General features: G+C 35.5%; 1 protein-coding gene across 2 annotated transcripts in view; it reads right to left on the reverse strand.

The window, feature by feature from the left end:
- Positions 1-809: 809 nt before the first annotated feature.
- Positions 810-18,802, reverse strand: part of LOC128546249 (uncharacterized) — a 40,291-nt gene continuing 22,298 nt past the window's right edge. Inside the window, exons 12-21 of one of the 2 annotated variants that reach the window (XM_053516524.1) lie at positions 16,816-16,848; positions 15,636-15,748; positions 14,533-14,597; positions 13,611-13,768; positions 13,124-13,238; positions 11,332-11,348; positions 11,009-11,132; positions 9,067-9,257; positions 4,164-4,234; positions 810-2,858 (exon numbers count right to left, since the gene is read on the reverse strand). In XM_053516524.1, the coding sequence (XP_053372499.1) occupies positions 2,823-2,858; positions 4,164-4,234; positions 9,067-9,257; positions 11,009-11,132; positions 11,332-11,348; positions 13,124-13,238; positions 13,611-13,768; positions 14,533-14,597; positions 15,636-15,748; positions 16,816-16,848 (923 nt within the window). In that variant the 3' untranslated portion in view covers positions 810-2,822. Of the gene's footprint in view, positions 2,859-4,163; positions 4,238-9,066; positions 9,258-11,008; positions 11,133-11,331; positions 11,349-13,123; positions 13,239-13,610; positions 13,769-14,532; positions 14,598-15,635; positions 15,749-16,815; positions 16,849-18,802 lie in introns of both variants that reach the window. The other variant, XM_053516523.1, reaches the window with a different exon arrangement.

Here is an 18,802-nt window from a genome sequence, read left to right on the forward strand (position 1 = left end):
ATGGATCGCAGTGTAAAACGTGATTATCATATTAAGAAAGATACTTTGATTTATGAAGAATGTAATTTATCTTTAATTAATTTTGTTTCAATGTTTCTGTTTTTTCTAAAAGCAAATCAAATATAACTTTAAGATTGTTCACGGTATAAAATGACAGTATACGAGGTATAAAGTATCTTGTTATCATAAAGAAGTTTGCTCCGCGGGACTCTTGGTCCGAAAGCAGTTCATTACATGTTAAATGTTCAGTATTTGATATGCAGGTTATAGTTCAGGCAGGCTGACGGAACTGTATCTGTAATGCCAGATTTATATAGCACTTGTTCATGATACACACGTTCAAAGCTGCTTTACATACACAAAGTAAGCTATTCAGAGGGGCTTTATTAATTCATCCTCTACCAGTGTATTTACAGAGTGGTCTTATCACAGGGACACAGCGGAAGAAGGTCACCAGAACATAGAGTAACCTTTGAGATACAGGTTTGTCCAACTATTATTGCAATAGACAGAGTGGTTTTTTAACCTGCCCGATGTACTATCAGTTGTACTGTTGGTACTGACCAGACATATATAGAGGATACAGTGCTAGAAGTCAATGTCTTATTGTCGTAGATACACAGTTACAACAACAGTGGAATGGCTGAGAAAGTAGTGTACGGAGTATCTTTAAAACAGTACGCATGACTTGTGGTTTTCACAATCCACTGGCAACATTCTTTTGTACATGTATATATTTGTAGTCCTTCAGTGACATATATCATAGCTAACAAATTCAACTCATAGTTTTAAATAAGACAAAGACCTAGTTTGATATTTTAAAGAGTATTTATTCATATAAACATAATATAAAAAAGAAAATACTGGTATTAAACAAATATGTAATCTGTGATTAGAATACATTTTGTGTATAAAGAAATTATTTTCTGGAGTGAAACAAAATGAATTTCTTACTACAATGATTTATAATGTAACTAAATAAATGTTGGAATGACGACATACATCGCTTGCTCATCATGAGCAGGATTATGATAATCTGAACACTTACTCTATCATTATTGCTTACATTTATGATATAATTTGGAACGCCCTTTAAGGTTAGAGACGGTACTTAGATTTATTTCTAAAAAGAATAGGTATGTTTAACATCTTTTACCAGATTTTCTTCATGCGAGACTTCCTTTTCCTCGAAAGTTTGCAACACGGAACAGCAAAAGATACGGGACTACGCATAATGTAAGAAATCCACGGTCACGTGACTGACATACGTGATACAACGTAAGTAGACATAAAAAATATCTACTTTCACTTTTCAATTTACACAACAGTTCAGCCTTTATCATCCAGAGCCATTCATCTTTACAGTCAAGCTTATATGCAAAAATGTAACCTTTTCTAGACGAGAAAATGACATATTTATATATGGACTATATTCTTACGGACCAAAGAGGCACATCCGGCGAACTACTTCAATCGTAGCTTAACTAAAAGTAAAACAAAAAACATTCCTTTAGATATAATATTTATAATTCAAGCGAATCACAACTACACAGAAAAAGAGCTTCTGTTTTATCGTGTGTACCAAGTTTAAAAGACTTGACTTCAATGAAAAACAAATGAAGTAGATCATTTGTTAAAAAGAAAGACATGCACTGTATTTACAATTTAAAAATGATTAAAAATTTCCTTTCAAACTGGCAAGATATGTAAATACATACACATATACCGAAACAACTACACGAAAACTAGATTGGACCCTTTGAATACTGCATTTTATTCTAAAAACGTAATTGAACAAGATAAATATCCCCGTGGAATTCTCAAAATATATAGCAGTATACATTGAAGTTAAATATGACACAAGTCATTCTTATAAAGCATTCAAAATCGAAAAAAATGTGTGATAAAAGTACATAAATTGTGTGATAAAAGTACATAAATTGTGATCACACTTTACATGAACACACATTAGTAATTCATTTACATACAAAATACAATTAATATATAGGTATGTAACAATAGGAAAGCTAGTATAAATGATTTTAAACGGTAAACCCCGTAATCAATGAAATGGTAAGATTATGAATATTTTGTGTCTTTTTTGTCTAGATCTAGACGTACATTTACTTATATATATACACACGCCAGAAACAGTATGTTTTTTTCCAAATCATTACGAGTTCTTCAGTGATATAAGAGAAAATGTCAGGTGATATCAAATTTTGGAGTACACATTTGTGGAACCGTTGCGTTAGAGACGGCAGCTTAGATTAGTACGTTTAATATGTACATAGAATGAGTAAATATGGCATATCAGAAACACTAACAATTATATGTTCCAATCTATGATATATATAGTAAATTGAAACTGATATCATTCGCATTCATTCATGTATGACGCACATAGATAATTTAAACTTATAAAATATACAACCTTATTCTCCTGTCGAACCGCATTTTTTGTAACATAATTATCTCGCAAGGAGATATGTGGTATCATTAGAGTGTTTCCATGTTTGTTTATAAAAAAGTAACAACTTATTACTAACTATGATACATTAAATCTATACTCCCTTTTTGTTCTGAAGAAAAAGGCAATAATGTTGTACGGCTGAAATTCAGTCCCACATATTTCCAGTTTCTGATAGTAACCGATGCTGCCATTCATTTAATGAAGGATTTATATTTTAATAGTTTAAAGACTTATATTTGTATACAAATATATACTGGCTTATATTTGTATACAAATATATACTGGCATGAACGTTTACACTAACTCAAATAAATGCCATCTGTGACATTTTTCATAGAAGTTTGCCCTCTCATTTGTATTCATATTTAGGTCTTCTGATGTGGAACTGAAAATATAAAAAATGGAGATTTAACTATATAAATTATGTAAACAAAAGTTATCTGAACCCCATTTAACTGATGAAAGTGAATTTACATTTTTAAGTTTACACGTAACCAAAACATCCCCTGCTGCACTAAATTTAATACATGAAATGTTTTTTTTTTTTTTATTTTGAACTCCGGACACTATAATGTACGAAAAAATGCTATCTGAAATTCAACCCATATAAAACCCAAAAATCGATTACAAATTGAACATAAGGAATGTATATAAAGTAGAATATAACAATCAGCAAACTCAATAGAACCAAAAATGATTTATTGTGCATTATTTTGCGTAATAGAAATCAATTTATCAACTAGATGATGATTTTGTAGAAAAGCACATGTCTTCCTAAATGCATAGTAGTAATAGGCAAGAAGTCAATAGGGAACATGAGCGAACTGATGGTTAGCTGTAATAGGAATAATCTACACGACATGTCCAATTATCCCAGAAAATTTCAAAATTCTGGGCCTAATGGTTCTCAAGTTATTAATCGGAAACGGTTTTCTGACGACTGTGACCTTGAAATCTGATTGAGTGAACCCAAAATCACTAAGGGTCATCTAATCTGCATGTCCAATCAGCCTACGAAATTTCAACATTCTGGGTCAAGTGGTTCTTAAGTTATTGATCTGAAAGTGTTTTTCATGTTCAGGCCCCTGTGACTGTGACCTTTACTCGAGTGACCCCAAAAACGATAAGGGTCATCTACTCTATAAGCCCTATGAAGTTTGAAGGTTCTGGGTTAAAAAGTTCTCAAGTTATTGATCGGAAATGGATTTCCATGTACTTGCCCCTGTGACCGCATGTCCAGTCATCCTATGAAATTTTAACATTCTGGGTGAAGTGGTTCTCAAGGTATTGATTGGATATGGTTTTCCATGTTCAGGCCCCTTTGGCATTGACCTTTAACATAGTGGCCCCAAAATCAATAGGGTTCATCTACTCTGCATTTCCAATCATCTTATGAACTTCTCATAAGTAGACTCAGTCAACATAATCTGTTACCATCTTGCCGGTGCATTTATGCCCTAAAAGAGTCTTCTCATATATTTGTTAAGACAGCTCGCAAATAAAATGTAAACATTGGCTAAATTTCCCCCAAATCAATAAGAAACCTGATATAATAGTATAATCAGATACGAACTTTAAGTAGACTAAATGAATTCGTTTTTGGCCGTTTCATATGAGGCACGCACCAGATGCACCTTATTACTTGGAGACCCTCATGAGGTTACATTTAGAAGTAGAGTTCGTAAATTACCGGTTCTCCAGAACGTAGGTGAGTGGTGAGGTAGTCCCAGGTATAATTGTTACTGTCACGATCTTGAGCGCCTTCTGAAATATATAGAAGGTTTAGTTAAAATGATCTCAAGCATCTTCTAAGATATATAAACGTTTTAATTAAATGCCCTTACGCTCTTAAATATACGGACTTTTTCATTTAAATGATCGTACACTCCTGAAATATACAGACTTTAAATTTAAATGATCTAGAGCTTCATAGATATATAGACGTTTTAACTCGAAAATCTTCTAGAGAACATAGAAACTAAAGCAAGAACAACGTTGCCTAACCCTTTAATGAATTTGACCTCTAAGTTAACACACGTTATAATTTGAATGACATTGGCCTCTTACAATGTACACACGTTTTAATTTGAATGGTTTTGACCTCTTAAAATATATTGACGTTTTAATTTAAATGATCTTTACTTCTTAAAATATAGAAAAGTCTAAAATCAAATGAGCTTGATCTCTTAAAATATACAGACGTGTGTATTTAATGCTCTTGAGCTCTAAGCTATACACACGTTATAGTTAGAATGACCTTGACCTCCTATAATGTACGCACATTTTAATTTCAATAATCTTGACCGCTTAACATATATAGATATTTTAATTAAAATGATCATGACCACTTAAAATATACAGACGTTTTGATTAAAATGATCTTGAGCATCTTCTAAAACATATAAATCACGATCTTGAGATCAAAAATTGTTTTTCCTCCAACCTTACAAGATAAATCACAAAAGTAAAGTAACAGAACCGTAGCTTGAGCAGTTCAGGAGTAACGAACAGTAAGAAACGCCATATCAGAATCTAGAGTAGTTCAGGAGTTACATACGAACTGTAAGAAATGCCATATTAGAACCTTCAGCTGTTCAGGAGTAACATACGAACTGTAAGAAATGCAATATTAGAACCTTCAGCTGTTCAGGAGTTACATGCGCAGTTCAGGAGTAACACATGAACAGTAAGAAATGCCATATCAGAACCTAGAGCAGTTCAGGAGTAACACACGAACAGTAAGAAATGCCATATAAGAACCTTCAGCTGTTCAGGAGTAACATACAAACAGTAAGAAATGCCATATCAGAACCTTCGGCAGTTCAGGAGTAACATACGAACTGTAAAAATGCCATATCAGAACCTTCAGCTGCTCAGGAGTAACATACGAACTGTAAGAAATGCTACATCAGAACCTAGAGCAGTTCAGGAGTAACATACGAACAGTAAGAAATGTCATATCAGAACCTTCAGCTGCTCAGGGGTAACATACGAATAGTAAGAAATGCCATATCAGAACCATAGAGCAGTTCAGGAGTAACATACGAACAGTAAGAAATGCCATATCAGAACCTTCAGCTGTTCAGGAGTAACATACGAACTGTAAAAATGCTATATCAGAACCTTCAGCTGTTCATGAGTAACATACGAACTGTAAGAAATGCCATATCAGAACCTTCAGCTGTTCAGGAGTAACATACGAACAGTAAGAAATGCCATATCAGAACCTTCAGTTGTTCAGGAGTAACATATGAACAGTATGAAATGCCATATCAGAACCTTCAGTTGTTCAGGATTTATTTACGAACTGTAAGAAATGCCATATCAGAACCTTCAGCTGTTCAGGAGTACCATACGAACAGTAAGAAATGACATATGAGAACCTTCAGCAGTTCAGGAATAACATACGAACAGTAAGAAACGCCATATCAGAACCTTCAGCTGTTCAGGAGTAACATAAGAACAGTAAGAAACGCCTTATCAGAACCTTCAGCTGTTCAGGAGTAACATACGCACAGTACGAAACGCCATATCAGAACCTTCAGCTGTTCAGGAGTAACATACGCACAGTAAGAAACGCCATATCAGAACCATCAGCTGTTCAGGAGTAACATACGAACAGTAAGAAACGCCATATCAGAACATTCAGCTGTTCAGGAGTAACATACGAACAGTAAGAAACGCCATATCAGAACCATCAGCTGTTCAGGAGTAACATACGAACAGTAAGAAACGCCATATCAGAACCTTCAGCTGTACAGGAGTAACATACGAACAGTAAGAAACGCCATATCAGAACCTTCAGCTGTTCAGGAGTAACATACGAACAGTAAGAAACGCCATATCAGAACCTTCAGCTGTTCAGGAGTAACATACAAACAGTAAATACAAACAGTAAGAAACGCCATATCAGAACCTTCAGCTGTTCAGGAGTAACATACGAACAGTAAGAAACGCCATATCAGAACCTTCAGCTGTTCAGGAGTAACATACGAACAGTAAGAAACGCCATATCAGAACCATCAGCAGTTCAGGAGTAACATACTAACAGTAAGAAACGCCATATCAGAACATTCAGCTGTTCAGGAGTAACATACGAACAGTAAGAAACGCCATATCAGAACCTTCAGCTGTTCAGGAGTAACATACGAACAGTAAGAAACGCCATATCAGAACCTTCAGCTGTTCAGGAGTAACATACGAACAGTAAGAAACGCCATATCAGAACCTTCAGCTGTTCAGGAGTAACATACGAACAGTAAGAAACGCCATATCAGAACCTTCAGCAGTTCAGGAGTAACATACGAACAGCAAGAAACGCCATATCAGAACCTTCAGCTGTTCAGGAGTAACATACGAACAGTAAGAAAAGCCATATCAGAACAACATACGAACAGTAAGAAACGCCATATCAGAACATTCAGCTGTTCAGGAGTAACATACGAACAGTAAGAAACGCCATATCAGAACCTTCAGCTGTTCAGGAGTAACATACGAACAGTAAGAAACGCCATATCAGAACCATCAGCTGTTCAGGAGTAACATACAAACAGTAAGAAACGCCATATCAGAACCTTCAGCTGTTCAGGAGTAACATACGAACAGTAAGAAACGCCATATCAGAACCTTCAGCTGTTCAGGAGTAACATACGAACAGTAAGAAACGCCATATCAGAACCTTCAGCTGTTCAGGAGCAACATACGAACAGTAAGAAACGCCATATCAGAACCATCAGCAGTTCAGGAGTAACATACGAACAGTAAGAAACGCCATATCAGAACCTTCAGCTGTTCAGGAGTAACATACGAACAGTAAGAAACGCCATATCAGAACCCTCAAAACTATTCTTTCATTACAAGAGCTGTCTCCATAGGATGACACATGCCCCCGATGGCACTTTGAATAAATAGTTATGGCCGATGTTAGAGTTTAGGACCTTTGACCTACGGAGCTAGGTCTTGCGTGCGACACGTCGTCTTACTGTGCCACACATTCATGCGTAGTTATTTTAAAATCCATGCATGAATGACAAAGATATGAACCGGACACGCCCATCAATGCACTATCATGAAATATGAGCTTTAACGTTTTGACCTTGGAGCTACAGACCTGGGTCTTGCGCACGACACGTCGTCTTACTGTGCCACACATTTATGCGTAGTTACTTGAAAATCCATCCATGGACGACAAAGATATGGACCGGGCACGCCCATCAATGCACTATCATTTAACGTCTAAGTGTGACCTTGACCTTTGAGCTACGGACCTGGGTCTTGCGCGCGACACGTCTTACTGTGGTACACATTCATGCCAAGTTATTTGAAAATCCATCCATGGATGACAAAGATATGGACCGGACACGCCCATCAATGCACTATCATTTAACGTCTGTGACCTTGACCTTTGAGCTACGGACCTGGGTCTTGCGCGCGACACGTCGACTTACTGTGGTACACATTCATGCCAAGTTATTTGAAAATCCATCCATGGATGACAAAGATATGGACCGGACACGAAAATTGCGGACAGACCGACAGACCGTTCAAAAACTATATGCCTCCCTTCGGGGGGCATAAAAACGAGTACTAAGATTCTTTCAGACTAACAAGTATAAACTAGAGCTATTACTAAAGACGATTAATGTACCCCAAGATGCTATGACACAGTACATTGCAATTTGACACACACACACACAAGATTGTGGACTTTATGTATATAGACTAGTGTAGTAATAAAAAGTTCCATAACTCTGCTGAATATTTATCTAAAAGAACGTAACATGCACAATGCACAACTAGGGTTGGTACTGATCACCTGTGTCATTACATTGTGTGCAAGGGTTCGAAAGATTAGGCGCGCACAAGATTGCATATGCAGACTGTATGTATATAGAATATTAAAAACAATGTCCCATAACTGTGCAGATTTCTTCTGAAAGAACTTAACATACAACATGCACAACTAGGGTTACTACTGATCACTTCAATTAAGTTTCATTAAATTATATGCATAGGTTCAGGAGATTAGGTGCGCACAAGACTGCATATGCAGACTCTATGTAATTAGTACAGTAACAAAAATCAAAGTCACGTAACTGTGCAATTTTCTTTTTCTGAAAGAACAAACATGCACCATGTTACTGATCACTTGTGTGAAGTTTCAATAAATTGTGTGCATGGGTTCAGGGGATTAGGCGCACACAAGAGTGCATATGCAGACTCTATGTATATACCAATGCTATAGTAACAAAAACAAAGTCCCATAACTCTGCATTTTTTCTGAAAGAACCTATCATGCCCACTGCACAACTACTGCTGTTACTAAGCGTTTCATTAAATTGTGTCAAGGGGATGATGAGAGATGGTGCGCACAAGATTGTGTCTACGGACAGGTGGACAGACAGACAGACAACCTGAAACCGGTATACCCCCTTGCAACTTTGTTGACTAATGATCTCCAAAGAATCAGATATACATTTGTATTTTTAAACAATAATTTACCAACCACAAACGTGTACTACATTTATTACCTATACGTTGTAAACGGAAGAAATAAAATTACTACTATAATAATATAACACAACGAATCTTACGATTGTCATATTGGCCGTGGAAATCCTCAGAAGGCAAATAGCGCTGAGAGGTTTCACGTGAGTAGTCCGGGTATTGTGGGTACTCTGGGTACTCTGGTGAGGCTATAAAAGGCCAGGTGGGTGGACCAGTGTTCGCCCTCACCGGTATCTTCCGCTCGTATAACTCATTGCTCCTGTCGTCATAGTCGTGTCTGAATGAAAAAATGAACGGTCTCTTTTTAATAATAGTAATAATAATAATAATAATAATAATAATAATAATCTGATAATAATAATAGTAGTAGTAGTAGTAGTAATAGTATTTCAAGTAGTTATGTCAAACAAGAGGACCATGATGGTCCTGAATCGCTCACCTATCACCACATGACCCAGTGTTGAACTGAGTATGACGTAATTATTTCTATTATTTGACATAGTGACCGAGTTTTTGAGCACATGTGACCTAGATATCATCAAGATAAAAAATTCTGACCAATTTTCATGAAGATCCATTGAAAAATATGGCCTTTAGAGAGGTCACAAGGTTTTTCTATTATTTGACCTACTGACCTAGTTTTTGACCGCACGTGACCCAGTTTCAAACTTGACCTAGATATCATCAAGGTGAACATTCCGACCAATATTCATGAAGATCTCATGAAAAATATGGCCTCTAGAGAGGTCACAAGGTTTTTCTATTTTTAGATCTACTGACCTAGTTTTTGACCCCACGTGATCCAGTTTCGAACTTGACTTAGATATCATCAAGGTAAACATTCTGACTAATTTTCATGAAGATCCATTGAAAAATATGGCCTCTAGAGAGGTCACAAGGTTTTTTATTTTTAGACCTACTGACCTAGTTTTTGACCGCACGTGACCCAGTTTCGAACTTTACCTAGATATCATCAAGGTGAACATTCTGACCAATTTTCATGAAGATCCATTGAGAAATATGGCCTCTAGAGAGGTCACAAGGTTTTTCTATTTTTAGACCTACTGACCTAGTTTTTGACCCCACGTGATCCAGTTTCAAACTTGACCTAGATATCATTAAGGTGAACATTCTGACCAATATTCATGAAGATCTCATGAAAAATATGGCCTCTAGAGAGGTCACAAGGTTTTTCTATTTTTAGATCTACTGACCTAGTTTTTAATTCCACGTGACCCAGTTTCAAACTTGACCTAGATATCATCAAGGTGAACATTCTGACCAATTTTCATGAAGATCCATTGAGAAATATGGCCTCTAGAGAGGTCACAAGGTTTTTCTATTTTTAGACCTAATGACCTAGTTTTTGACCCCACGTGATCCAGTTTCAAACTTGACCTAGATATCATTAAGGTGAACATTCTGACCAATATTCATGAAGATCTCATGAAAAATATGGCCTCTAGAGAAGTCACAAGGTTTTTCTGTTTTTAAACCTACTGACCTAGTTTTTGAACCCACGTGACCCAGTTTCAAACTTGACCTAGATATCATCAAGGTGAACATTCTGACCAATTTTCATGAAGATCCATTGAAAATTATGGCCTCTAGAGAGGTCACAAGGTTTTTCTATTTTTAGACCTACTGACCTAGTTTTTGATGGCAACTGACCCAGTTTCGAACTTGACCTAGAATTTACCAAGATGAACATTCTGACCCATTTTCATAAAGATCCCATGAAAAATGTGACCTCTAGAGATGTCACATGGAAAAGTTTACGGACGCACGCACGGACGCACGGACGCACAGACGACGGACGACGGACACCGCGCGATCACAAAAGCTCACCTTGTCACTTTGTGACAGGTGAGCTAATAAAAAGGTTCTCCGATATGTAAATTTGTATGAAATCGTCTCTTTAGAAGAAATATAAATCTTTTAATATAGTTCTATAATTGCTGCTTCAATAAGGATTATCTCTAACAATATCAGAATTGATGCTAGACAACTAAAAGTATTGTGTTTTACCTGAATTTACGGCGTAAGAACTTATTCTTATTGTTATAATAAGCTACACAGAGCAATATCACTGCCAATGCCACAAATAATGCAGGTATACCTATACCAAGTCCAAGGATCAATTGTAAATTATCTGTAAAATCAAATAAATTATTGATAAGATACGAAACTACGAATAGATCTTAAACATACCAAATCAATTTATAAAGCTCAATAGAACGATGGAAGCGTTGAGTAAAGTTAATGTCAAATGGTGTAAAAGTTAAAACGAGCGTACGCGGTACACTGTATTTACTCATTATGCAATTTTTGCTAGTCTTTTAATCACTTACCGTCTGTGTCCTTTAATCTGCAAAATAAAACAAATTATACATTCAGTAAAACAAACTCAACAGATTATACAAGTTTTACAACAAGTGGATGCAATAGAGTTTGATGAATGTTAAATGTACTTAATCTTACCGGTGTTTAACAAAATATCAATTTTATTTCATCATCGGAGTTAAAGCTACGGCTTTGCCCAACAACATTTATTCGAATATTAAATATAGCAACACCATATAAAAACTGGCCAACCGTTACATTATACATGTTAATATGGTATTGTTCTGTATAGACAAAAATATACATGAACAAGAACATTTTGGGTTGATTCTAAAACCTACGTTAGAATATTACACAATGTCGTCAACACTGGTAGGTAGAGGACGGAACACATATACCTTTAAAGGGCAAGGGATGCCTGATAATAAGTTGATTTTATATGAAGATCATCCTCAAGACTTCCATAACGCTTCAATTGTTTTTGAAACGTACCGCTATTAAAAATGATATAGCGGTTAGAAATTTAAGAAAATGGTCGATCATGGATGTAGCCATTTTAGTGTGTTGATGCCGTCATTTACACACAGCTGAATTCTATTCTTTGTTTAGCATTTAACGTTTTCAAGAGATCAATTTCCTGTTTCTTGTGTTAAAGATGTAAAATATGGAAAACAGAGAAATTGGTTTACAGAAATAAGTAAAAATAGTTCAAATATGTATCTAGAAAAGTAATAAATCCGCCATTGTGTTTTGTTGTTATGACAACAAAATGACCGTCTTTTTGATCAAATACTTAAATGCTCACGACCTTCTCATTTTTCAGCCAATTTTGAAATTTCCTTCACTTCTTTAAATGATTAAAGAATGCCTAGCAGACGAAATTAACATAAGCATAATTAAGCATAATTTTGTCTTCCCCTTTAACCCTCCACACTATGGGCTAACATGATTGCTTGTATAAAAAATTCATAACGTTTCAAACTCTACCTTCAACAAAAATGTAATACTAAACATATTACCAAGTTTCATTGTGAAAATTCAAGAGTTAACAGAAATATAGACATTCAATGATAGCCACCCCCACCCATTTACTGGGCTATATTTAGGGCCTGTGGTGGCTTTACTGTAAAGTTTCGTAAAAGTTTCAGTTATTTGCATTACTTTTCACTTGGATTCCGAAATATGATTCATTCCGTCATGAATAAGGCCCACTTGGATGCATTTTCTGACATTCTGGATACAAACAGTTGGCATTTATATCCCAGAAATAGCTGCAGAAACAGGAGCATCGATTCAAAATGCGGTCAAAATTCAAAATCTTTAAAATTTCATGATTATTGCAAGTGCATTGGAGACTCCATGTTATAACATGTACACCAGATTCATAACTGTTGACACTAATTGTGACGTGTTTTCGTTAAAAGTCTTATTTCAGCTCTTACAGGTTGAAGGTTAGTAATTCAAATCCTTCTTTGTTTTATATTAAAAACGACAACTTCAGGTCGTCTTAACATCACTTTTTTCCTACACCTATTTTTTAATGAAAGTTCTGTCATAAATTAAGAAAATAAGGTTCTTAGTTAAATGCAAGTCAGTTATGGTCTGCTACTCTAAAATGGCGCGTATCTGCTCTTGTCTACTTTCAGTTTCTATATTTAAAAATATGCAATATGGGATCATTTTCAACAGAAGTACTGACCTTATTCCTGTACAAATTGCAATATTTTGATCTGTTCCCGATTTTCACGCATATGTTTTCAGTAAATATAAAAATGTTTAAAGGTTTTCTGTAGAACTTACTGGCATCCTGGGTTCCCATCCTTCACAGCACACGCATAGTCACCTGTACATTTTCCAGCAGTGGCCTCGTAGGTCTGACATAAAAGCGAGTCCGTAGCTTGCCCACCAACCGGCACTTAAAACAGTACAGTCGCATTAGACATAGAGAAGCGGTTCATTTACGGTTCGGTTATGTTTTTCGCCTGGTCAGGCTGGGCGAAATGACTAGAGGGAAAATACCAGTCAATTACCCTTTAAGCAGCCTGGCATGTCAGATGAAATTAGTGTAATGTTTAAGTCAATTTGATAATGAGAGTATGGTAAATAATGTATTTGTTGAGATGGATATGTCAAACAATTACCCTTGAAAAATAACTCCGAAGATTATGAATTTATTAATTCTACTTGGTGCTCTTTCGTGTGTCGCTTAGCACTAATCTAATCCATTTCCTAAGTAAATGATGATAAAATCAGCAAAAAAACAACGATACATCAAACGGTTCTCTACCTGGATTTGCATTCACCTCCATTGCAGAAGGCTGTGCTGTTTCATCAAATATTGTAATTCCTGTCGGATCTGTCGCTATATCAGTATTTGCTTGAGCCGCTTCAAGAGCTTTATCGTCGTCAACAATTACATCATAATCAACTTCAAGACTGCCTTTCCTAAAATAAGTTCACAATTACAGAATGACACCTTGTTTTTTTTCTGAAATTATTTCTTTATAGACATACATACTGTTAGTTGAATACATTATTACGTAATATCTGTACAAAATTTCATTTAACTAGTACTACAAGATTTTAAAGACTGATTACAAATAAAATATGAAATCCCAGCATTATGTTGATATTGTATTGTTATCATAGCAAGCAGCATTTATTTATAACAATATTGTCTCAGCAACATGTAGTTATTGTTTAATTATCTCAGCAACGTGTATTTACTTTATTAGTATCACAGCAGCATGCAGTAATTGCATCATCATCTCAGCAACATGTATTTATTGCACTTTTATCACAGCTATATGTATTTATTGCACTTTTATCACAGCTATATGTATTTATTGCATTATGTTACAGCAAAATGTAGCTACTGCATTGCTGTCACAGCAAACAGGTTATTTTTGTATTATTTTTTTCTTTTCACAGCAGCATTATTACACAGCAACGTGAAATCATTGCATTGCTGTCCCATCAGAACAGAACAGAACAGAGCACACAGAACATTTTTTTTCAGTAACTTATACAGTATCACATCAACATGTAGTTATTGCGTTACTGTCACAGCGACATAAAGAAGCTACATTACTATAACAGCAACATGTTGTTACTAAATTTTTGTTGTCCGCAGTTATATTAGAATGACATAAATCTTAATAATCACTGTAAAATTAAAATAAAACTTAAAATATGAAGACGATACCAACCTAAGGTTCCTAATAACTATGGTGAAAAACACTACCCCGAATCTACGAGTGTATATTATACGAAGCTGGAAAAGAAACATATAGTTTATCCATCAAGTTAAAAGATTATGTTACCATTCGTCAATGTTCAATTTCTAATTTGAATGTTAGTTATATACAATGATCTTAAAACATAGATACTGGAGTCAAACTATTACGTATAAGATAATTGAGCCGCGCCATAAGAAAACCAACATAGTGGGTTTTCGACCAGCATGGATCCAGACCAGCCGGCGCAGTCTGGTCAGGTTCCATGCTGTTCACTTTCAAAGCCTATTGCAATTAAAGAAACTGTTAGCGAACACTATGGAGCCTGACCAGACTGCGCGGATGCGCAGGCTGGTCTTGATCCATGCTGGTCGCAAACCCACTATGTTGGTTTTCTTATGGCGCGGCTCACACAGCCGCGATTCTGATGGCAAGTCATAAGTTAAACAGACATAATTAAAGTTTAGAGGTACATCACAAAACATCAGATTTTTTTTAGTAAATGAACAGCGTCTTGGCCAACAATTTATCTGTCCAATACATGTTTTACTATTCCGTCCCACAGAGTTGGATACTTTAAACATTCTAAAAAGAGTTGCCCCCTTTAAAAAAAGAATGCCATTTGTAAAGAAATAAATGTAAACTAGTTGTGTAAATTTTGAACACTCATACGATGTTGCAAATGCATCAAAAACAAAGACATGTAACTCTTTAAAAAGTGTGAGTTTTTCAACGTTGAACTGTCCAGAAGTGTGTCCCTTTCCGGGATTCAATACATATATGTGTAAATTGACAATGGTTTTGTAGAATTGTATAAATGTTTTATTAAGCTGTAAAATTTTCATGTAAAACAATACTTTCTTTTTATGATCTTATGAAGTTCGAACCTTTTTCTTCGAAACATGAACTTATATCTTAACAAATAACATAAATGACAATCGGTGTGCTCAGTGAAAAGCTAGTAATTTACCGCTATTGGCGCCACCATGTCGATGCATATTTATATCCCTGAAGTATATTTATGTTTACACTGCACTTAATGCGCGTATTGATACAAAATAAACAGTTATAAGTACCTGAAATTCTACTTCCACTGCGTATCTTTGGAAAGTGTCTTTAACCTGGAAGTCCACAGTATCCGGTAAAGTGATGTCCAACACTAATTTCACACTAACACTAACTTTTCCCGCTAAAATATTGAATTTTTTATATTAACTTAGAACGTTTCACTTTAATTAGTACTAATTTCTAGCTTTAATCTAAGATAAAGAACTTATCTATATTCAATATAGACTTTCTCTGAATAGCATATAACCAGTTTGAGTAGTTCTATTACAAATGTACATATTGTATATATATAATGTTTTACAAAGGAATGTTGTTAACAAAGCCTGTAAGATCCTTTGGCGACATAGAACGCAACCAAGCAACACACGAGCAGACTCAGTTTGATTAAACTCATTAATGGAGGTAATTAATTGTGCGTTGTATCATAGCTCAGTGTTTTTTCTTAACAAATTTGGTGCAGGTAATTCCTTTACTCTGAGTACAGAGTTCGGTAACTAAAAGTGTGCAGGTATTTAATACCCGCACGCTAGTTACCGCACTGTTGGATAGGAAAGTATGCCAGCGTGTCTGGAATAGTAGACAGCGAGGTGTATTTTATTGATTTTCTGCTCTAGCATTGGTTTATTTTACCTGGGCTTTACACATTTGTAAAGCAAGGATTTTAAGTACTCACTGAACTGCTGTATATGGCAGTGTGGAACGCCTACAACTACCTTATATGGATGGCTATGATACAAAACAGAAAGAACATTAAAACTCTCGGGTAAACAATTTATACTCGGGGGCTATGCCCCCTCGTACAAATCGTTTACCCTCAAGTTTCAATGCTCTTTCTATTACACAACCTTCAGTTCCCTTGCATAAATTTAAGCGGAATTAGTAAAATGAAATATTCTCACTGATCCCAAACCAATACAATCAGAAAATGTAACAACACAGAGTCAAAGCACTGCTGCCAAACAGTTCATATTATTCAATATTATAAAGATAAAAAAACAATTGAGGATCTGGTTGTACAAAGTAGAATAATATCAAAATAAATTACTGGAATGTGTATAGCTGCTAAGAACGGGATGATCCAATTTAATGTAAGATCAAATGTTCAATCAATTTTAAAACACTTAACCATTTCAATGGTAATGATCTTTGCTGTAAATACAAGTAGGGGAAAACAGAAAAAGAATATACCTGGGACGGGTGCTGTTGTTACCTCAGCTGTAACTGAAATAAAAAGGAGCTTAAACATTAAACAAAGCATTTCTTTCAAATAAAAATCTGTTCTAGACAGACTGAGATTTTATTCTGGTATAGTTAGTATTCGTGTAGTCATTATTCATTTTAATAAATGACAAAGGGTCAAAATTCAGAACGTTGATTAAAAAAAATTCCCGTAGACATTAAAAATATAAAACCTAAATAGGAAGTTGGAAACGTTAAGATCAACATGTAGCGTGAAACTCAATGACATTTCTAGACAATTTTCAGCAGATGTTGGGTTTTTGAGATTTTCTACAGTGGCGGTAAAATCTAAACCTATCTAGTATTGACAGGCTGGATACACGTCATCATATGAAAATCCTCTACAGAAACTCATTTTTGATATATACAATTATTATATACTATTAGGTTATTTAACCTTGTTCTGTAAAATACGGAGATATATTTAAACGAGTTTCCAGCTGAGAAAACCATATTGGACTCGCCTGGCCATTTTTTTTCAGCTGGATACTCGACCAAGTATATCTCGTATTGTACAGTACAGTGTTGAATAACCTTTTTATTCCATATCTATTTTATTTTAGTTTAGATTAAAAATGATTCACTGAATATTGTATTTCTGCCTTTTTATGTATTTTCAAGAGGCATACTCAAACTCTGTACATAGAGCGCCTACTTCACCCGATTTACATTCGGAACATTTTCACGCTTTTCGGGCTTTATCGAATGCTTAACATGGTACTGTTGAACCGTCCAAAAAACGTAAAAAATAGTTTTTTTTTTTTTTTTTTTTTTTTTTTTTTTTTGCACGCGTCCAATACGCTAACATATTGTACGGTCACGTGTGGATATAATCGTTTACGACTGGATGTAAAATAGATATAGAATAATTATTTTTATTCTAAGTTATAATAGAACCGGACACATGGATTTTAGCTTTGCACACGTTATTTAGCGTATTAGAATCACGCAATTAAACCGGTAAAAACTCTTGTTTCTTGATGCAGTGCTTATAACTTATAAGCTAATAATTTCAAACTAGAGCTATCACTAAAGGTGATGAATGTACCCCCCGCATGCACTGACGCAGTACATTGCAATTGGATGCACACACGATTGCATAATTATGTGGACTGTATGTATATAGACTGTATGTATACAGTTTAGTAACAAAAACCAAAGTCCCATAACTATGCAGAATATTTATCTAAAAGAACGTAACATGCACCATGCACAACTAGAGTTGGTACTGATCACTTGTGTGAAGTTTCATTAAATTGTGTGCAAGGGTTCGGAAGATTAGGCGCGCACAAGATTGCATATGCAGACTGTATGTACATAGTATGTTAACAAGAAACAAAGTCCCATAACTCTGCAATTTGTTGTTGAAAGAACCTAACATGCCCCATGCACAACTACTGTTGTTACTGATCACTTGTGTGAAGTTTCATTAGATTGTGTCAAGGGGATGAGGAGAGATGGTGCGCACAAGATTGTGTCTATGTATATAGTATAGTAACAAAAAACAAAGTCTCGTAACTCTGCAATTTTTTTTTCTGAAAGAACCTAACATGCCCTATGCACAACTACTGTTGTTACTGGTCACTTGTGAGAAGTTGTATTAAATTGTGTCAAGGGGATGAGGAGAGATGGTGCGCACAAGATTGTGTCTATGTATATAGTATAGTAACAAAAAACAAAGTCCCGTAACTCTGCAATTTTTTTTTCTGAAAGAACCTAACATACCCCATGCACAACTACTGTTGTTACTGATCACTTGTGTGAAGTTTCATTAAATTGTGTCAAGGGGATGAGGAGAGGTGGTGCGCACAAGATTGTGTCTACGGACGGACGGACGGATGGACAGACAGACAGACAACCTGAAACCAGTATACCCCCCTTACAACTTTGTTGTCGGGGGGGGGGGGGGGGTACAATGAAGTTATGTTAATGCCAA

The sequence above is a fragment of the Mercenaria mercenaria genome, chromosome 10, assembly GCF_021730395.1.
Source record: "Mercenaria mercenaria strain notata chromosome 10, MADL_Memer_1, whole genome shotgun sequence".
NCBI lineage: Eukaryota > Metazoa > Mollusca > Bivalvia > Venerida > Veneridae > Mercenaria > Mercenaria mercenaria.